The sequence below is a fragment of the Aythya fuligula genome, chromosome 5 (genome assembly GCF_009819795.1).
Source record: "Aythya fuligula isolate bAytFul2 chromosome 5, bAytFul2.pri, whole genome shotgun sequence".
In the NCBI taxonomy this organism is placed as follows: domain Eukaryota; kingdom Metazoa; phylum Chordata; class Aves; order Anseriformes; family Anatidae; genus Aythya; species Aythya fuligula.
Genome location: NC_045563.1, coordinates 3384181 through 3406201, shown reverse-complemented (window position 1 = coordinate 3406201; position 22021 = coordinate 3384181). Strand labels below are relative to the sequence as shown.

Genomic DNA, 22021 nt, shown 5'->3' with positions numbered 1-22021 from the left:
GCTCAGGTGTGTGCCAGGGACAAGGGCTCAGAGTTTTGGCCCCATGATTTGCAAAATCACTTGGTAGAGAGCTCCTTTTTCTTTGTGGGCCACCAAACAGGGCCGAGCAGCGAGAAACCTAACATTTCGTGGGTGCTTCGCCAGGAGGTGCTGAGCTTTTGGGTAGCAGGAGGATCAAAAACCGCATTATTTTGGTCAGCTCATCAGTGCATCAGTCAACATATGCCATGTCGAGGTGTGGGCCTCATAACCCTGATTTAAAAACCTGATAAAAGGACATTTCTTTTTCCAGCAAGGCGTTCCCTTATTAGCAGAGGACAGCCAATAATTACTCGGAGCAAGGATGCATTGAAGGGCTGCGCTCTGCATCACATCCTCATGTGCCTGTTGTCCTTCACAGGGTTTTTTTTGCTCCTTTTTTCCTTGTTTTGCATAGCTATCTGCAACCAAGCAGCGTGCTGTGACATCTGGATCTCACACAGCAGCTTTTTTTTTTTTTTTCCTTTTTTTTTTTTTTTTTTAACAAGTCAAGCTATTTTTCATGCAAGAAATGTTTTCCTTACATTTAAATTCCAGCACAGGTCTGCGCTGGTTTTGACACCTCCGTGGGTGTGCTCAGGTGATATTTGTGCTGCCGAAGACAGGCGGGATAATGTAGCAGGGGGTGGTGGCTGCCCGTGGGGATAAACGTGGGAGAACTCAAGGCACCGCTTTGCTGCTCTGTCTTCACCTGCAGTGTAAAAGCCCTTTCGCAAGCGGTGGCTGCAGAGTCGCTGATGCACAGTGAGTTTTTCATAGCTGGCCTCAAATGTATGCAGGGCATGTGATTAAACCCCCCGTTAAATCTCATGAGTACCAAGGGCATCAGATTGTCCTGGCTGCAGCTTTATTACAGCAGGCTGGTAATGACTTTTATAGGATATTTGTCTCTCTGTGCTTCGAAGTATAATTTTTCAAGTGTCATGCTCAAAGGGCAGAAGGATTTTTTTATCCTTTTCCATTTAAAATCCCAGTTTAAATCCCAGTTTACACTTCCAAAACCCCAAAACACTCCAAACTGTCCCAACAAATAGATGGTGCCCGGGACAGTGACCCTGTCACCCAGCAGCAAGCATCAGCGCTTCTGTGTGACCCGAGACGAATGGCAACAGCTCCGTGCGTGCATATTTCTTCCATGATTGTCTCAGAAGGAGTGGCTTTGGCATGTGGGGAGGAATCCGGGTGTTCAGAGGTCAGCGCGAGCAGCGACGCGGCGGTGTCATGTCCCACCCCGTAGGGAACGATATGGGTACATACATATATAGGGTATGGGCATATACATAGCTGTATCTAGAGTTATATTTACTGGGAGAGTGTGCATGGATGTAGAGAAGGCTGAATGTGGTGTATGTATATATACACACCCATATAAACATAGAATGGATATGTGGATAAATATCCATGTATGTATACATGGATAAATATATCTATGGATGTGTGTGTGTATATATATGCACAGTGTCTGTGCATGTCTAGATACCTGGAATCTCTGCATTTACACAGATATATATATATATATTTACCCATATATATATATTTACTCATATATATGTATATATATCCCATATATATATATATGTGCACAGTGTGCATGTCTGTATACCTGGAATCTCTGCATTTACCCATATTATATATGGGTGTATATATATATATGAGTAAATACATATATATATATGGCTGTATATATATTTATATGGGTAAATATATATATATGGGTATATATATAAATGGGTAAATAAATAAATGAATAAATAAATATAGATATATGGGTAAATGCAGGGATTCCAGGTATCTAGACATGCACAGACACTGAGCAAATAACGTCGACACCGAGAGAGCTGGCACTGGCTGGAGCTGACCCCCAGTAGGGCTCGTGGCTGCCAAACCTTTCTTATTCTTGATCCTTTGCTGCCTCTGCCCTGCTCCGTGCACTGGAGCAGCCCATAAAGTGCACCAAGTATGCTCAGACGTCGGAGCAATGCGAGGGCAGGCTTCATGCCAGCGCTTGCACACCTTATTGGCACGTGTCCTTTGACAGCACATGGAAAACCAACCGAAGCCACCACAAAAAGCAATTATTTTTCTCCTCCCCTCTTTATTGTTCCTATTTTTTTCACTCGCAGTTTTAAATGACTCCCTTTTTCGCATACTTTGAAGCATTTCTCTGTTTCCCCCGGCATAGCATCCAGCCAGGCAGTGCCTTTTACATCCCCTGCAGCCGGCTCACCCGGCAGCACCGCGCAGCCCCGGGTTCCTCTGCAGGAATTCTTCATCCCCACGGGGTCACGGCCCCAACCCTGCTGTGCCTGGAGAGCCTCTGGCCGCTCCCTGTGGTTTGCGAGCACCTTATCAGCTGCTGCTGGAGCCCAAAGGTGCTCCAGTCCCACGGCTGCCTCTCCAGCCGTCTGTTCCACGGGCGGTGTCTGCATTTCTGTTTTTTTTTTCAATGAGTTGTATATTGCACGTTAAGCTGAAAAAAAAATCAAAAAAACACACAAAATCTGACTCTCATCTGTCTTCTTGCATCTGTATGAGAGCATTCCTCTCCTTGAAAAGCCTGAAAGTTGTTCTCCGCGGTGGATTACCAAGCACAAAAGCCACTTTTGGGAGTGGAAGTGCTCGGGTTGTGAGTTGGTTGCAGTCCTTGCACCGTATCTTAAGTATATAACATTTAATGTATATATACTTTCTTAGGTATATAACATTTATTGTATATACACACAGCTAGATATGTTTTATATGTGTGCGGAGATACGACATCCATATACATGCAGATATCTCTGTGTGCATAGATGATATAAATGCACCCCTGTCTGTTTTACATGCATAATATATCAAAATAATGCATAATATATCAAAATATTGATCATTACTTTGATGTATTTTATATCAGTGTGGATATCTGTACCTACATGTATGGATACAGGCAGGAGTTGTGCTCAGAGGACTTGAATTTGCTGCTCTACAGGTCGTTGCTTATAATTAAAAAATAAGTAAAAAATAATTAAAAAATAGTTAAATAATAATTAAAAATAATTAAATAATAATTAAAAAAATAATTAAAAAATGAACGGGAGCCTCTGTTTTCCCTGCCCACCTACTCTTTTTAATAATTCCCAACCCAAATCTCAGCCCTGTGGGGCTTGGCCGACTGTAGGGAGGAGGAGGAGGGGAGGAGGCACCTCTCATCCTCCCGGAGCGTGCCGAAGGTCCTGCCCGGGCTCCTGGCTCACAGGAGGAGGGCTCCCTCCTCAATGGGGGATATCCCAAAATAACGAGGCAAAGGCGGTGTTTATGTAACACCGGGGTCTTGTATACTACTGCGAGTAAGTCATAAGCTCGCGGGGAGCCTGCCAAGGAGCACTCAGGCTGCTGGAGCAGGGAGGTCGGCCTAGGTGATCTTTAAAAGGCCCTTCCAACCCAAACCATGCTATGGAGTCAGGCGTTGGTAAACCTCCTGGTATCCCACCTGCCCAGGATCCTTCGTTATTTCGCGTTACACCAAAATTTGGCTTCGTTGCGAAGTGTTTAAGCGGTGATTGTGCGTGCGTGCATCCGTCTGTGCAACAGCGACGGCAGAATTAAAAAGTCCTTCTCGTGCACCTCGATGATGAAGAGTTATTTTTCATGAATCCTGGCTGTGAAATCAGCAGTAGCTTTGGGATTAAAAATCTGCAAATGCAATCGCGCCCGGCGAGCAGGTGCGGTGCGGCTGCGGCAAGGCGCCGGCGTGAATTTAACACTTGGGATATTTAAGGTTAAAAGCAGGTTTTAGAGCAGCCCTGCCCCTCGTATCGGATGTCTGGTCCTCGCAGAGGTCTCTGCAGCTGTCTGGGTGATTAGGGATGCCTCTTGCACGTGCAGGACGGCCTGAGCTGATTTTTGGGGTGAGCAGCAAAGATGCTCAGTGGCGGCTCCCAGGGTTTTGGTGCCCGAAATGTCCTCAGCATCCCTCTTGGCACAGCTCTGGGAGGTGGATGTGAAAACGGGCTCTTTTTTCTGCAAGAACATCGTGTCTGGGTGTTTAGCTTTCAGTTTGCCAGCTTTAACCATTTCTGCTGCTGTCCCTCCCAGCGCTGCTGGTGCTCTCCAGAGGTTCACCCGTCAGCTGTCGGTGTGAAAAGGCTGAGCCAAAACCCCCAGCTTTGTCATAAAACCCTGACAAATCAGTAACTCGTGAGCTGGGGCCCTGCTGGATGCTTGTAAACCTTTGCTCAGGTGGCAGCAGGGGGCTGGCATTCCCCAGCCCTCAGACACTGCTGCTAAATATTCACCAGCTCCTCTGGCCCTGGGGGCACTCAACAACCTCAGGGCATAGCCAACATCTCACTGTTAATTTGTTAATTGCTCTCAGGCCAGAGGAGGATGCTGTGCATGCTCACGCCATGGCCTGAGAGGTTAACCTGCAGCCTAAACCCGAATCCCGTCCTCTTAGGCACAAGTTAGAGATTCAAAACACATTTCGTTTTCCTCCCCCTGGCTTCCCGTGCCAACCTGCTCAGCTTCCAGTAGGGCAGAAGTTGGACTTCATTACCAAAGTCCATTGTAATGATTTCTCGGATTTTTCTGAGAGTAGCCAAAGCTTGTGCAAGTTTGCATGCTTTTCTATATTTGGTTTTGTTTAATTTGATTGTACAAAGCTGTTGAAAAGTCTCGCCAAACGTTTCTACTTTCTGGCTGTGTGACCGTGCCATCTTACCAGAATTTACACGGAAAAAGCTTCTGCTTCAGATCCCAGGCAGGTTTTCCTCAGTGATCCCGCCGTCGAGATCCCGTTGTGACTTATTTTCTGCTGCGTGAGTCCTGGATATGAAATTAGCAGTATAAAATAAAAAATGGGAATAAAGATGGGAATAAAAATCTGCAAATAAAACAAATCCTCTGCGCTTAGTGTGCCCACAACTTGTCCTTGCGAAACGCATCTGCCCCCTTCTTGCCTTCCTCCTGCCCCGGCGGGTGCTGATGTGCCATCTGCCACTGCCATGGCATGGGGGAAAATGTCCTTTTTGGGGTGGCCGGCTCCAAAATCCCACTACTGCCTGCGTGGGCTTTGGCAGAGCAGTGTGGGATGCTGGCGAGGCAGTAGGCGTTCGTGTTTCTCCCCATTGGCACTGCAATGTTGGTGCCTGGGCAGTTTTCGGAGATGCTCTGCGGAACAGGCAAGGGGAGAGCACGGCACGGGATGGGTGTTAGTGGGAGAGGGGAAAATATCACAGAGTGGCTGGGAAAATCCCTCCTGGGGACAGTGCTGGGTTGTTAAGGAGCCCTTTGGTGTCCCAGCCATCAGGCTTGGTGATCCATAGATTTATTGTGCATTTTTCCTACTTTTTCCCTCCTCCCTATCCCATTTCTGGGTTAATGCTGTGGCAGCGCACAGGGACCCGATTCCCCAAGCAAGTCCCCTTTGTGCTAAATTCTATGTGGGCAGATAGAGCAAGGCTGGCAGCGACAGCCAGAGGTGAGGGATCACCAAAACGACTCAGACCCCTCAGTCTGATGGCATTTCGGGTCAATCGGTGCCTCTCGGTTGACGCCTCCAAATTTCTGCCTCGATATCTTTTGAGGGTTTGTTCTGGTCTCACTTTTAACTGGCGCAATGGGGTCTCTGTTGCAGATGTCAAGAAGGACTGGTCGGACCACGCGCTGTGGTGGGAGAAGAAGAAGACGTGGCTCCTGAAAACTCACTGGACGCTGGACAAGTACGGGATCCAGGCTGACGCCAAGCTGCAGTTCACGCCGCAGCACAAGCTGCTCCGCCTGCAGCTGCCCAACATGAAGTACGTGAAGGTGAAGGTCAACTTCTCGGACAGGGTCTTCAAGGCGGTTTCCGACATCTGCAAAACCTTCAGTAAGTATCGGGCCGTTTGGTTCGGCTTCCCCTTATCCCCCAATTTGCGTGCGTCTCCGTGAGCTCATCAAGGTGCTGCCGATTTCCACCTTCAAGCCCCAAACACCTGGGAACCGACACCTGGGTGTCTGCCCTTTTTGCCTTTCAGATCTCATCTTTTCTGGGTAAATACTTAAATAAAAACACTCGGCACACCCAGGCTGTGCTCGGCTTCGCGGGCGGCAGGGCGGCAGCAGCCCTGCTCTGTGTTTAAGCTGTTGGTGTTGGGTCCTCGTTTTTTTATTTTTATTTTTATTTTTTTCTGCAAATTTACGCGCTAGATGACAAACAAACCCTGCAATGGGACATCTTCCAGATGCGTGGTTCTTTTCCAGAGGAAAATCGGATTAGAGGTTAAGTGATGATGCTCTGCTATAAAACTGTCTGGTGGAGGGAAGGGAGCGATTCTTCCTCCTTCCTCCCCACCTCCTCCTTCCTCTGCTTCCCTTGGTAAATCTCCCTCCAAATACACGGTGCTTGTCCAAGCCTGCTGCCTCCGAGCATCTCCTTTTACCCATTTCCCCAGGTTTCTTACACCCCCCCAAAACCCGGGCATGGTCTTTTCGCTTCTCCCAAACATGAGGGGCGGCCTCCCCTCCCCAAGGATGCGCCGCGAGCCGAGCCCTGGCGTAGTAAAATCTATTTCTGCTCTCCCAAAACGACTCTGGTTACTCTTGGCTGACCCAGTTATTTCACGGAGCAGGAAGAGGCCGGCTGGGAGCGGGCTGTTAGGACGTGGCCCCCGTGCCTCCGCCGCTAAGCCGATATATATATAGCCGGCGATGGAGCTTGATAGGGCTCCTCTCCGCTCTTTCCTTCCTGTTTTGTTTTTTGGGGGGGTTTCCTTTGGATAAAGATTGGGAAAATTCTGCTTAAAAATAGAAAAGCCTTAGCCAGCGTGATGGCCGAGTGGATTCAGCGTCCTCCCACATCTCCCATGGCCGTTTTCAGTACCTTGAAGGCAGAGGAGTCACACGCGTCGGCTTTGCTGCTGCTGCCGAATCTCTCCAGCAGTGTGAGTCACGTCAGGAAATTCTGGTAGAGTTAATCACGTAACGAGAGGGCTTGCAGTGCTGCCGCCGAGCAGTCAGAACCTTAAATGGGCCTGCAGCAGCGATTTATTTAACTCCAGGGCTCTCAGCGTATTTATGAGCAAACCGAGAGGATAATGCTAATATTTAAAGATGTGCAAGGAGGGGGGGGGAAAGCTGCTCAGAGGGCTGCAGCTGGGCAGTGGTATGAGCTTTTTGCAGCAGGCAGGAGCAGCACATCGCAGGCATTTCTGGCTTTTCCTCTGGGGCATCCGAAGCTCTGGGCTAAAAGTGCCCTGCTGGGGGGGAGGAACAAAAGCAGGATTTGGCTGGAAACCCCGTTCTTCTTTCCATGCCTTACCCCAGCCCGAGCCGTTTGCCGATGGATGGATGGAAACTGCTGCGATTAAATCTTGTTTAGCCCTTCTCGTGGTGTTTACTGGAAGCCAGATGTTCGGCAGGGCTGCGGGGAAGACGGCCACGGTCGGCGTGGGGAAAGAGGGGGCTGGGGCTGGAGGCTCTTCCCTGCTCCACGGAGATATAGGGATGCCTCTATATCCATATATAACACAGTTTCATAGATAGATAGCTCAAATATATAGTTTTTAACATAAATCAGATATAAACATCTGAGATAGATATATGTGTATATATATATAGGAACCAAAACCCTGCCTGTTTTCCTTTTTCTCCTCTCGGGGTCTTGCAGACCCTGCTATAATGCTGTCCCAACCCTCCTGTTTTCCTCTCTATTCCCCCCCATTTAGTGTTTACCCTGCCCTGTTTTTCTCCATCACCTTCCTCCTGCCCTCCCCAGCATCTGTGCAGGGAGCACCAACACTAATCGTGCTCGTTGCCTCCCCAAGGAAAACTGAGCAGATATTTCAGGGTTTTTTTTGTTTGTTTGTTTGTTTTATTTTATTTTAGTTCCTCTAAAAACCCCTTGATCTCTAAAATTACAGTCCATTGTGGCCTGAGCCAGTGTCCAGCAGAGAGAATTGTGTTTGGGAACTGCTCGCATTTCAGCTCTGTTTGCTGCCTTTGCCCCCAGAGCATTTAATTACATACTTCAGTAATTTTAACATATGGCATGATTAAGGAGTAATTGTAAGTAATTCCTCATGTCACCAGGACTCTAGCTGGTTGCATCTATAAAACACCCTACAGACAAGCAAGGATCACACTTGGGCATATTATTTAGGTTGTGCCTTTTCTTATATTCACTTTACATTATAGAATGTGATGAGCTTTAGGGTTAACAACCAAAAAAGCTTGGCAATTCCTGGAAGAAGATTCCCCGTGTGACCCTGTTCGTTGTGCATGTGTTTTCCAGCCCGTGGGCAGCTGCTCTTTTGGGATCCCAAGGGCTGTAGAGATGTCTGAGCTCTGTGGGGAGAAGACCTGGGCTGGAGGATGCTGCAGCCAGGGAGCATCCTCTGGTTGGAGCGGGGTGGCTTGAGAAATTATATTTCTTCTGCAGAGGTGTGGTATTTGCAGTGCTGCAGCCCTACGTGAAGGTTTTGCAACAGCTTTTGTTCTGCAGTTTGTGTAAAATGAGGGAGGGATGGGGAAGGAGGGAGGCTGCTGTTTCCTAAAGCTGCCCGGTGCTTCTGTCTGGTGTGCAAGGCTCTTCGGTCTCAGAAGTGGCTTTTCGCCAAGTGGTGCCTGAGACTTCATATTTCTGTCAGGGGCTGAATTTCCTGCAAAAGGGGGACGGGGAATTCAGGTTAGAGCGACAGCAGATGAGGAATGCTGTCGGAGCTCTGTGGAGGGAAATTGCGAGTCAGAGCATCCTCTGACGGGACCGCGTTACCAAACCTCAGACCTGCTTCTTTTTGGACCTGGCGGCGAGGTTGCTGCCCTTCTGCATCTCTCTTAATTAAAACGAGGGCATTATTGCAACCCAGCCGTGACAGGTTTCCATCCCTGGCAGGGCTGCAGCCCAGGCTGTCGTCTCCTTGAGCACAGCAGCCAGGCATATCATGTCACCCTTGGGATTTCTTCCTAAAGTCTGTAATCTCGTGCAGATGGAAATTATTGAGCAGCCCTCGCCACCGCTGTGCCGGGGCTCTCCTGGGGCAGCCCGGAGGTGGATGTGGGAAGATGCTGGAGCCTCTCGCACATCCCCTCCCCGGTGCTTGTGGAGGTCGTGTGAAGCCGGAAAACTCTCCCCCATTCCCAGTGGCTGGGCTGCAGCCCCTCGATTCCCACAGCAGCCGATGGGGAGGGTCAGGGGGTGACAGAGGATGGAAGCAGGAGAAGCAGAGCGGGGAGGAGGATGGAGCGGGCAGCCCTGGCCCGAAGGCTGGCCCTGGCTGCCTGCCCGGGCAGCAGGAGGACAAGCTTTGATCTGCTATTAAAGACCACAGAAAGAGAAAGTAAAACTTCCCTTTTTTTTTTTGTTCAGGCACTGCCAGAAGTGCCGCGGGGACGAGCAGGGTGCCGCGGGCTGGGGACGTGGTGCCGCTTACGGGTGTCCCACGTGTCCCCCTCCCGTTTGTCCTGCCTGGGAGACTTTTCCTGCCCGGCAGCCAGCTCGTCAAATCTACAAATGCGACTTGACGTGGCTGCAGTTCAGCACTCAACTGGTGTGGGTGGGAATATCTCCACCAGAGAGGTCTGGGGAGATGGGGGATGTGGCTGAACGCACAGAGCTGGCGGTGCCCGCGCGTAAGGCACAGCCGTGTCGCGGCTCCTGCCGACTGATCATCCCGAATTACAGGCAGAGAAATCCTCCCCTCCTCCCCAGCTTCGTGGGATTGCAGGGCAGAGGATGCTTTGCGTCTGCTCCTGCCATCGCGCTGCTTCCTTGCAGGCTCCCCTTGCTGCTGCTGCTTCTCCCTGTAGTTTTATTTTATTTTTTTCCATGTATCCTGGGAGCAGCGATGGACTCCAGGCAGGATGCGCTGCTGCTGGCAGGGCACGTGGGAGAGGAAAAGCAAACAGAGCCCGAAGTGTGAAGGTTTTTTTTCCCATGCTTTTGCATTTCCTGCCCCAGCAGTGCTGCTTCTCTCAGGGAAGTAGCGAGTGTCCTGGGAGCCTCAGGATGAGGGAAAGTTGCTGCTTGCTGAGATGGTGGCAGCCGGCACTGGTGGGAGCACCAGGAGGAGGATGGGTGCCCGAGCCAGGAGGATGCTGCCCTGGGAGGAAGAGCTGCTCTGTATGGATCTCCCAAACACGTTACTGCTCCTTCCCTTGTCCCCTCTGAGGCTGTGCAGGACCCGAGGAAGTTCCTTCAGGTCGTCTTTCCCTGCTGAGGCATCTCCCCCAGCTCCTCCGTCCTCATCCTCAGGGATCCTTGTGGGAATTAATCGCCTGGTTTGGAAAACAAGTCCATGGATGGAGCACCTGTGTTAAGCAGCAGCACTTCCCCTGCCTGCACCCATTTGGGTCCAGCCCCTGGGGACACCAAGAAGTCGGGAGCCCTCTTGCTCCGGGAAGGCTCACCCAGTCCTGGGGAGCTCATGGGACCGAGGATGGGGCCGGGGAGTCCCCGCTGCTTCCCTTTGCCTCTCCCTGCCCCAAAATAGCAGAAGAACACGACTGACGGGAAGGCGATAGCCGATCCTCCTCGCTTCTCCTCCAGCCACTGAATGCAACCCGAGACGAGGTGGCGGTGGCATTTGGGAGCTGTGTGATGCAAGCCCGAGCGAGGCGACACCGTCGGGCAGTCTAGACGCTGAATCTGACCCTACCTTTTTTTTTTTTTTCCCTTCCCCCTCTCTTTATAAATGGTCTCTCCTCCAGTACAGAATGTCCTCTGCCTTCCGAAGTATTTGTAATATTTCCACGCCCTCAGTCGCCAAAAAAACTTCTATAAAAAGCTGCTATTTTTGCAAAACTGCAACCCGCTGGCACTCCTAGATGCATAGCTTCCCAGGGCTTTGCCCGGCTTCGTTAGCACGCCGAGCAGCAGCCCGGCACGGCTGGGGGCAGCTGGAGTTAAATGCAGAAAGGCCTTGGAGCAGAGCACGGGACATGGGGACAGTCACTCCTCACCCTTGTAAAACTGCACCCTGTTGCAAATTAAGAGGGTGCAGCCCCGTTTTTCCCCCATGGCAGGACGTGCCCTGCTGCCACCCACTCTGCCTCTCACCATTTGCACCCCGAAATATTCCTTTAGGTTCCTCTTTGCTGGAAGATCGCCGTCGATCTCCTCTTTAAACCTTTTTATCTCCCCTCACGCCCTGCTGGAATACAAAGCAGTGCTTCTCCTAAAACATTGGGGCTGAAGTGGGGTCCTGGTAAATACATGGGAGTGTTTGGGGGTGGCACCAGCTCTGTCCTGGTGCGGTGTGGGGATGCTCAGCAACACCACGAGGATGCTTGGAGGCATCGTGCACGTCCCAGCACAGAGACAGAGCCGGCCAAGCACCGAGGCAGGGTTTGCTGCCTCCTGCTACCACGAGCAGAGGTTTGGCAGTAGCGCAGCTATTTCTAAATATGTCTAGGGGATGGGTGTGGAAGGAAATCTTACCATTTAGAGAGTCTGCCAAATTGCAATGTACTCAGCTTTTTAAATTGGGAGGCCCGAGTGTGCGGCTGCCAACTTCTTCATTTCGCTCTTTTCCTCTTTTATTGCTTTCCTATACTCATCCGCAGCTGTTGTGGGGGATCCAGACGAACACCAGAAACCGGGCTGCGAGAGAAGTAAGGAGATGGAATCGCAAAGTGACTGAAATGGAAAAAAATATTCCCCTTTCCTCCCCTCCCCTCCCGCCGCCGTCCCCATTCTGCCTGTCGAGTAACATCACTTCGTATGTCACTGCGTGAGTCAGTGAATTTTTTCATCCTTACTCTTCTGTTGACAGAGACCCTTTAAATAGCCTTCCGTCCTGAAGACATTAGGAGGTGCTGGCAGACCCGGTCCCGCCACCTTCCCTAGGATTATTCTCCCTCTGATGGCTCTTTATGGCCCGATGCAGAGGCTATAAGTGGATTTATTCTCTTGTTCGTGGCACTTAATCTAATGAGGTTCATTCGACTTCAGCTGCAGTTCAGAAACTTCAGGGAAAGGCTCGACGTGCCGTCTGGGCTCTAAAAGGCATCTGGTGAACTGGAGCCTGGGGATTCCGTCCCACTCGTGGAAAAAAACATCAAAACATTTGGCGTTTGGCTCCTCCTGTCTCTCCGACGGCCCTTTTTATTAGCCTCGTGCTAACAGTTGGCTCCGTCGCTGCTCTCTGCCTCCTCCTCCTCTTCCTCACGGGTCCCCCCGATCGATGCCGCCTGATTTTGGCTCTGGGTACTGCTCACACAGCACCTGCAAGAAGTGCCCTCACTGCTGCAAACCCATCTGACAGCTTCAGAGACCATTTTTTGGGTGTCGTTCCACATTTCCAGCGAGTTGCTAATCCAGTGGGCGCTTGGGTTTTCCGCAGGGAATTTGGGAAGGCAAAACCCAGGCCATGGTCAGCCCCGGTTTGGACAGTGCCCGGGACACTTGCCGGGATCTCAGGAGGCTTCACAGGGTGTCCTGACAGAGCCGCCTGCCTGGGGCAGCAGGCGCCAAACTTGGCTTTTACCCAAATAAATATTTAAGCAGCCGGGCAGCTGAAGAACCCATAATAAAATGTTCTGAATGCGCGTGGGTATACAAACCCAGCAAACTGCTGAGGACCTGCTCCGCCGTCAGCTGAACTCCGGTACAACTGGGCTCTTATCTCCAGGCGTTCCCGAAGCTATGTGCTTTGATTTTTTTTTTTTTGCCTGAGGTTTGTTTTGCAGACTTTATCTTGAATGAGTTTATGTTAAAGATAAGGCAGCGATACCTAGGTCTGTCGGCTTACGCCTCGAAACAGAATTTGCTGATTCAAAAAAAAAAAAAAATCGCAGTCTTAGGGTTGAAATGGGAAAGGAACGGGTTTTGAGGTCTCAATTTTCTAAGAATCATCATGTTGAAGTGCAAAGGCTGTAATTTTTATGAGTCATTGGTTCAAGACATTGGTGATCCAGTGCAGACATAACCCACTTCAAAACACATTTCCTAGCTGAGGGTAACTGGATGAGCATTAAAGAGAGGATTTCCCCTAAATGTTGTCTGTGCTACCAGGAAAATTATGGACTTTTCAATGCTTCAAGAGCTGGGCTAACCAGCTCGCTGGCCTTTTAAGGCAGCCAGAAATGGGGTAGAAAAACGAATGGCAACTTCTTCAGAGAGTTATTTTTCGTAAAATGTCAAAATTGGGTATTGAAAGTAGTGTGCTTTCTCATCATTTTAAATTTTGGAGAAGTCGATACGTCCTCAGACACCGCTTCCAGTGGAGGATGCCATGTTGTGGATGTGGTCGGGGCAAGAAAACCACAGATCTGGTCTCTCAGCATGGCAAGAACACATCCCTTAGAGCTCTCACATCGTCACTCGGTGTCCCCCGGCCCCTCGGGGTGCTGCTTCGCCGCCTGTGGGACAATCAGGGTGCTTTGAACCTTCAGTGGGGACAAAGCAGCAAAATCCCCCCTTCTTTCATGCCAAAACCCGTGGGGTTTGATTCTGCTTCTACATTCCCAACTGCTTTCCCATGGCTGGGGTCAGGGCCAGCCGCGACGCACCTCGGTGTTAAAGATGCAGCAGCCGCGTGATTCAGCCCAAAAGAGCGTAAATTTTGAATTTTACAGCCTGCGGGGCAGCTATTGCTCTTCAAAGCCAGTTTTCTGGGCGCAGTCAGTGCAGCGTCCTGTGGAGAAGGAGGATTTCATCCCAGCTCTGCTGCTCGTCTCCGGGTGGGAGATAAATGGGTACAGCTGGGCCGGGTGAGCTGTGCATGGGCTGGAACAGAAATGAGGGATTACACGGGAAGGAAAGGCCAAGGGTTTGTCTGCAGCGAGACACAGCACAGGCACAGACAGGCTCTTGCAGGCGAACGGGAAAGGAGATGCTGCAGGGAGCAGGATGCCTTTGTCCAACAGTTGGGGAAATTTATCCTGGAGGCTGAAAGCCGCCTTCCCCGTCACGTTTCTGAGATGCCTGCTGTGAAAATCACGTGCGTGTGCTCCCCTCGCCCGAGGGCATTTCCCTCGCTTGGTAAAACCCAATGGATTCGACAAGCCCCTTCTGCTGGGGGCTGAAGAAGTGGCTCCCACTCGGATCTGGCTGAGGAGAGGTTTCTGAAGCAGGTTTTGGTGGCACTGCCCCTCCATACAAACATCCTGGTGGACGCCACCAGCCGTGCCGGGGCTCGCGGCAGGAGGAGGAATAGCTGGGTTTCCACGCGCTTGCACAATAAATAGAAATAAAATGCTAAATGGATCATTTACAGTAATTTCTCGTAGATGTTGCCAATGCCATCTGTCTTGTGTGTACAGACAAGGAGTCTCTCTTTAAACAAACACAGGCCCGGAGGATGACAACAAAAGCATAAATTGAAGAGCGAGCTCGCAGCGCATCAGGAGGTCACTGCTGCAGCCCACCCGCTTCTGCTCAGAGGTGACCTTTGGCAGGAGCAGCCTGGTGTCAGCCGAAAAATGGGGAGGAGATGTTAACAGAGACCTTCACATGTGGATTTGGGGCTGGAACTGAACCTGGGAAGATGTTTTACCCCAGAGGACAGCTCCAGCGAACGGCCATCTCCAGGCACAGCGTGATTTACCAAACGGCACAAACCTTTATCAAGGACTTGAGATTTCTCACTGCTTTTGTACTTTAAAGACGTCTTTCTTGCTTTTATGGCCAGAAGAGAGGGGCTGGGGCTCTGAGCAGCTCCTCGTCCCAGTTTCCAATTAACTGGAGCACTACCATCTGCAAGCCCTTACACCCCGGACAGCCTCTGCTTTAGCTACAGTAACTAAACAGCATGTTTGCCAAAGCTCGTCTCTATTCAAAACACGCTTGAAGAGCCTTTGTAAACTTATTAATCATACGCAGTGTCAAGCATTTTTTTTCACCAGTAGTTTACTGAAAGATTGAAAAGCGCAGCCAGGAAATGTGCAAAGTTGCTTTTCACTTTTTCTCTAATTCAGGGGTAGGAACTGCAGACACGCACGCAGTGGTGCTCGCTTGCGGCTTGTCTACTTGTAGCACGGCAGGCTTCATTTTTATTCCCCCTGCAGCCCGAATTTCTGCAGTTGGCTTCAGTGGGGTCCTGAAGTCTCTGAAAGGCTGGCTTGTCCAGCAGACAGCTCTTGGGGTGAAATCTGTGGTTTTTCACTTGAAAAAGTGCTCAGCCGTGGAGGAGCAGCAGTGCTCTTGCATGGCACGGATGCTGCGGTGCCGTGCCCCGCGGCGATGCACGGCTTTGAAGCAGCTGCCGAAAACTTACAGCATCCTTTGTAACCCGAAGATAGCGTCATGAACAACTGAGGAACTATAAAAAGTCGCTTTGAAATCAGATGGTCAAGCGTTGGGCCGTCTCCAGCAGATTGCTTTCAGGAGCCGAGCTTGGCCTGGAGTCCTTCTCTTGGCCTCTCTGAATGGTTTCAGCTGAGCGGCAGCATCAGTTGCTAATGCACCATAAATAAACAGCAGAGTATAAACCTTGCTAGCAAAATACCAGGGGAACTCCTCATTTTAGGCTCTGCTGCGTGTTGTCCCATGCTCACGATCCTGGTTATCCCAGCAGATTTTTTCTTAATGAGATAAGCTGGAGGCAAGAGGAATGAATCAGAAGAGCTGTCTGGATTTGCGCTCCGGGTATTTATTGCTAGAAATGGTCAAAAAGTAGTGTTGAGTGGAGGTGAAATTAGCTGTTAGTGGGTGCGGGGAGTGAGCTCAGCAGGATGGTCAGTTTTTGTGTAGTAATAGGAAATCAATGTGCACTTTAATTAATAAAAGCTGTGCCAGAGGGTGGTTTGGGGTGGGAGACTTGCAGTACGGGAGATGGGTAAATCCAGAGGTGCTGGATTAGGAGACACCAGGACAGAGGCATCTGTCCTTGCATGTCACCTAAAATCACATCCCCCCGATGTGACAGGCACAGCAAAGTTGCAGAAGCAGAGGTGGTTGTACAAATAGTACCACAGGCTGGGCATTGTGGGGCCCTTTTTGGGATGGGATAGCCCGTGCTGTGGCCCCATGGAGCTCACAGTGTCTGCAAGCAGGGAAACAAAGTCCAGGGACGGGACACAGCCTGCCAGGGAAGCCGTGCTGTAATAAATTAAAAAAATAAAGTAATTTTTGGAATGTGCTGTTTATAATGGCAGCCGTACCCTGGCAAATGTGGAAACTGTGCATCGTGTCCAGCTGTGTGATTTAGCAGCGCTGCACCTACGTAGGCTGCTGGGTCCTGCTCCATCCCGAGTGCTCCAGCTGGGGATGCTCCAGGGATGTGCCCTGTGCCTGAGCACCCAATGGGACCATGGGCTCGGAGAGAAACAGGCTGGGGGTTGCTTACAAGGAAAGCCAGATGTGTCTGTCCGCCTGGGGATGGTGGGAATCGTGTCTGATAGAGGCAGATCTGGTTTCTTGGCTCATGGTGTGTTGCTGGTTTGGGGCAGAGCCTGCTCGCAGCCTGGTGTTCTCATCCGCCGTTTCTCACAGGGAAAAAGGCTGGGGTAGGAAACATCTGCTGCATCACGGAGCAGCACAGATGTGTCCCCTTCAGGTCACGTCCTGGCCACTAAATTCCAGGTTTAATGGTATTCCTGTGGCTGGGACCAGACAGCAAACTCCCACTGCTGCTGGCGTGGTCACCACGTGCGTTGGGTAAAATGCTGACCATGTAATCCCTCCTGGTTTGGGTGATTACTGCTTGTCCTGCTCAGCACCCCTGCTGGTGGGGAAATACAGCCTGCTCCGACTCTCTGCATCCTCTCCTGCCTGGTGGATGAGCCCTCACGTCCTCCTGGCCATGCCAAATGAAAACACCAAGTTTCTCCCCAGGCGATCCAATAGGTATCGTAACGTGTACAGCTGCAAGCTTCAGCGTGCAGCTGAGGTGGGAATTGTGGCCGCTTTCCTTAAAGTGTCAAGGATTCACAGCTTCACACGTTTCTGTGCATTTTGGGGGAAAACAGCTGGAGACCACCAAGGGGCTTGAGCAGGGACAGCCAGCTGCAGGGGCAGCTCCAAAGCTCTTCCTTACAGACTCAGGTGTGACCAGAATTTGGTCTCCGCTTTCCCAGAAAGCTTCTTCCCAGTTGGAAGTGGATGCATGAGGTGTGACACCCCAAAATACCTTTGCCTGGATGGGACCACCCCAAGCCCCCAGAACAGGAAGAGCCCAGTGATGGAAACCAAATGCGTGGCTCTTTAATTGTCCAAGCTGCAGTTTACGTGACGAGCATTGATTCCTGGGGAGGATTTTGTTACCCAGTCACCCAAATCTTGTAATCCCTTTTTCCTACATATTTTTATGTGTTTCTCATTTTCATTAGTCATGCAGATTGTGTGCTTTGTAGAAGCAAAGCATGCTGCTCCCATGGCTTGAAGCACTGATGCACTCCGATGCTCTTCATTTTCAGTTAGGTGGTTTTAGGATTATTCCGTCTGGTTTGGGGCAGGGAACTGGGAGAGGCTGGAGTCCCCCTGGCAGGGACCCCTGCCCCCAGACCCATCCAGCCTAGCCTGGGGCACCCCCAGGGATGGGGCAGCCACAGCTCCTCAGGGCAGCCTGCGCCAGGGCCTCACCACCCTCTGGGGGAAGGATTTCTTCCTCATATTGAATCTAAATCTACCCTTTTTTGGTTTAAAACCATCACTATTATTACATGCCTTTGTAAAAAGTACCCCCCAGCTGTCCTGCAGCCCCTTTAGGCCCCATGAGGTCTCCCCAGAGCCTCCCCTTCTCCAGGCCGAACACCCCCAGCTCCCTCAGCCTGTCCCCACAGCAGAGGGGCTGCAGCCTCTGAGCATCCTCGAGGCCTCCTCTGTGGCAAGCTTCTCAACACCCTCAGGTCCTTTTCCCAAGGGCTGCTCTTAATCCATTCCTTGCCCAGCCTGTGTTTGTGCTTCGATTGCCCCGGCCCAGCTGCAGGACCTTGCACTTGGCCTTGTTGAACCCCATGATGTTCTCACAGGCCCACCGCTCAGGCTTGCCCAGGTCCCTCTGGATGGCAGCCCTTCCCTCCAGCACCACACTGCTTGGTGTTATCATCAAACATGCTGAGGGTGCACTCGATCCTACTGCCCATAGCATTAAGAAAGACATAAAACAGCACCTGTCCCCATACAGACCCATGAGGGACACCATTTGTCACTGGTCTCCACCTGGCCATAGAGCTGTTTACTGCGATTCTCTGGATGCAGCCATCCAGCTAATTATTCCACCAAATAGTCCACCCACCAAATCCACGTCTCTCCAATTTAGAGACAAGGACATTGTGGGAGAAAGATAAAGATGTTGTGTGTGGCATTTCCAGTCTGGTAACTAAATAAATGGCTTGACTCTTGGGTTGCTGCTGAGGATGGGAGAGAACCTGGCCTGTCACCTAGGTGCCTAAATAGAGGGGTTAAATATGTATAAAGAAAGAGATAAAAATAGATAGATAAGATATGAGCTGCTGGTGCAAGGAAGGTGGTTTGTTTTGTACAGCCTGGGTCTCAACTTCATTTCTGTCCATTGCAAAGCAGGAAAATCAGCCAAGATACTGCAAGTCACTGGGTGTTATTCCTAAAGGAAAGATTTTCTTCTTTTTTTTCCCCCACATTTTTCCATCCTGCCTTTGTTAAAGCGGTCTGTTTTTTCCCCAGACATCAGGCATCCAGAAGAGCTCTCCCTTTTGAGGAAACCCAGAGATCCATCAAAGAAAAAAAAGAAGAAGCTGGATGATCAATATGAAGATGAAGCCTTTGAGCTGGAGGGCCCTCTAATCACGCCGGGGTCGGGTGAGTCAGGGTTTGCTTTGTGGTGATGCGCTTATGGGGAGCAGAGTGGGAGGAAGCAGCCAGGTAATAAAATGGGAATGCATGCAGGGAAAAAATATATGGCAGTATTGATCTGACCAAATTCCTTAAGGGCTGTGCAAGAAATGGACCCCGAATTATTTCCATAAGTTATCCAGGGCTGCTGCACGCGGTCATGATGGTGCAGATGAATGCCTGGGGCTGTGAGGTGTGCAGGGGAGCAGAACAACGCCAGGCTTTATAAAATAAAAAAGAAACACATAAAATAAAAAAAGAAAGTGTGACCACTTCAGCATGCAGATTGTGTTACTGAAATGTTTTCTTACCCTATTAAGAAAGAAGTTAAATGGAAAACCATTCCTAACTTCAAACTCCAGGTGCGTTTTAGGCAACACCGCTGCTTCAAACCTTATTTATAGCCCACCAGAAATGGTATTTTTATTAATTGCATTAGTGCTCCCTAATGCTAAGGGCGTGGCTGTAGGTGGTAATGCTAAAAGAAAGCTCTCATTGTCGGGGGTTTCTTGCTGCTGCGGGAGTTTGCCAGTGTGGCTCACAGAGCACCGCTAACGAAGCAGCACCGCTAACGGAGCAGCACCGCTTGCCACAAGCAGCAAATCGATGCCGGGAGTGTTTGCAAGCAGAGAGGTGTTCTGGCTCTGCTCCGCAGCGGCTGGAGGCTGGGGCTGGAAGGATGGAGGCAGTCAAGTGGGAGCACTTTAACCCTAATGGACTCGCGGAGACAGCCGCAGTGATGCGTGCTGGCGGGCGGGCGAGACGCGTCTGGCTGCCAGCGCTCCTGGATTTAAATCCAGCGACAAGAGGGAAGCAGGGCAGCATTAATGTTAAAAAGCAAACAACCTTGGGATTCAGTAAATTTGTATTAACTGCTCTTGAATTAACCGAAGTACAAGTGAAGGTGACAGCAGCGTGCTCGGTGGTGCTCTGCGGGCACAGTGCTCACCCCTGCATGCTTGTGGGCAGCTTCACACGGGGCACGGGCACCGGGGAGGGTTGGCATCTCCCCTTTTCGGCAACTGGGCTGGGGGGTGGCCTCAGGTCCACGTCCTTCATGGGATGGAGGAGCCCAGAGCTCCTGCACAAGCTTCCCAGCCGCTCAGCACCACCCTGGGCACTTCTGGAGGATGGTCTGCAGAGACCCCCTGGGAGCTTTGCAGCAAGAGAAAAATACTCCTTTTTTTCCTCTTTTCTCACTCTTTCTCTTCTAAGTGACTTAATAATACTTCTGGACTAGTCCTCATCCACTCCAGGCTAGAGGAGCTTTCCCTGCATCTTTCAAAGCTCTGGCCAATTTTCATTTTCATTTGGCATTTCCATCAGGAGAGGTAGTCATCAGCCTTTCCGAAAGGCAATGTTCGCAGAGAGCATCTCTGTTAGATTAATAGGAAATACTTGGCTTGCTTTGTGGGAAACGTATGCAAAAGACATTTTTCAATTTAAATTATTTATTACTCTTTCAGTGAGTCACTTTGAACTATCGTACAGTTTTTTCTTTCCTGCACTACGTCTGTGAATGAAAGGACTTTTGCTGCAGCTTTAATTACTGCAGCTATCTGCAACGTTTAGGTCCCATCAGTTAGACGTCATGTTTTTAAGCTGAATAAGTTGTTGCTGCTGTTGTTCCAACATCAGTTTGTGCGCTGAATGCTTATGTGAAATGAGTTAACATTTCTGGATCTGCTCGTTTCAGTGCACATAGATTTAATGGGCATTTTTTTGTCACTGAGGACCCCACACCTGGCAGTGCACCCAATTTAAACCTCTATAGGCAGAGCTGTCAATATACCTACAGTAAGTATTGCCCAACACTTTCCACTGAAATTCTTGTTTTTGCTTGTTTATGAGCTAGCCAAGCTTATAGGTATTTAAGCTGAAACTTTCCATGACATTGCCTGCCACAGGCAAATTTTTTAAGGAAAACTGAAATGTTTCAGTTGTTTCTGAACGAAGTCAGTGACCTTCTCAGAAGGTGATGTGGAGAACATCCACGGGAAAGTTTTGCTCCTCTGTGCTCTGGAGCAGAGACTCAAACAGAGGGGAGCAGGGCTTGCACATGCGTGGACGTCCATGTGAACATCTGCCCGTTTTGGGGCAAGAAGTGGGTTTTCCTTTCCTTGCTCCATGTTCAGCCCTGTCACTTGAGGCTGGCACAATGCAAATGTTGACAGATGGAGGCAAGGAGAAGCTGCTGCCTTCTCCTTGAAAGAATGAAGCTCAAAGGGGGATATTCCCATCCTGCCATGATTCCTGCAGCATTTTTGCTCAGCCCCAGTTTTCAGCTCTGTCCCAGTAGGTTCCCACGCTGCTTCCCAGTCCCCAGACTTTTGGTCAGAACATGAATCCCGACCAGGGTGCCCGCAAACCCAGCAGCATCATTAAAAACATCCCAAAGGTTTTCTTGTTCGATGGCACCTGCCAGCTTTCACTTACATTTTCCATCCTATCAGTTAATAACACAACAGAGGCCAGTTCTGTGTAAAATCCCCTCAAAACGGTGCAAAGTTGGTTCACTGACGTCGATTGTGTTATCTTCCAGATGTCGTATCATGTAGCTCGATTCCAGATCGGATCGGATTGCTGGGCCCAGATGTATCCCTCTAATTCAGTTCAGCCCTAAATATTGCAGGAAAACTCTCGATCGAATCCTGCCGTGTTACAAAGTGCTTGGAATACTTTTTTTAATATTCTCTGGAGTTTTTTAATATACTTCAAAACAGCCGGAGATGTGGAAGATATTTCATCTTGAGGAGAACAGATGAAGCTATCTGGAGCTGGGTTTCCAAAATGCAGAACCACGCATGGAAGAGCTGGGGGGTTGCACCTCTTCCCGATAGGATGGATTCAGACCGGTCTTTTGGCTCATCTTTCTGTAATTTCGTGCACATTCAAGGAGCTAGTGCTCTTCTAAGGTGTATTTTGGGCGCATCGTATCACACATCTGAGCATGCTGGAATGGGAAACGTGATTTCAAAAGGACACAATCCTTTCCCAAAGAGCCAAATATTGGTCCTCCTAAATAGTGGTGTGCAGATTTATTCCCAGCAAATGACGTTGAGCTCATTGCCTGATTTTTATACGCAGTGGAATCACCGATATTAGGATACACTTGTTGAATCTCCATTACTTTCAAAATTCGGGTTTTATACTCAGCATAAAAATCAATGCTCCCATGAGATAAGCAGGGCCTCGTTAGCTATCAGCTAATATGGGATGTGAGATGCCAAGTTAGGTCAGATTTCTTCTCTTCGTAATTTGTAATTTTAAAAG

The 22021-nt window shown here is 49.9% G+C and overlaps 1 protein-coding gene across 4 annotated transcripts in view; it reads left to right on the top strand.

The window, feature by feature from the left end:
- Positions 1-22021, top strand: part of FERMT2 (fermitin family member 2) — a 44552-nt gene that overhangs the window by 9343 nt on the left and 13188 nt on the right. For all 4 annotated transcript variants that reach the window (XM_032188418.1, XM_032188417.1, XM_032188416.1 and 1 more), the window contains exons 2-3: positions 5654-5887; positions 18581-18715. In XM_032188418.1, the coding sequence (XP_032044309.1) occupies positions 5654-5887; positions 18581-18715 (369 nt within the window). The remainder of the gene's footprint in view (positions 1-5653; positions 5888-18580; positions 18716-22021) is intronic.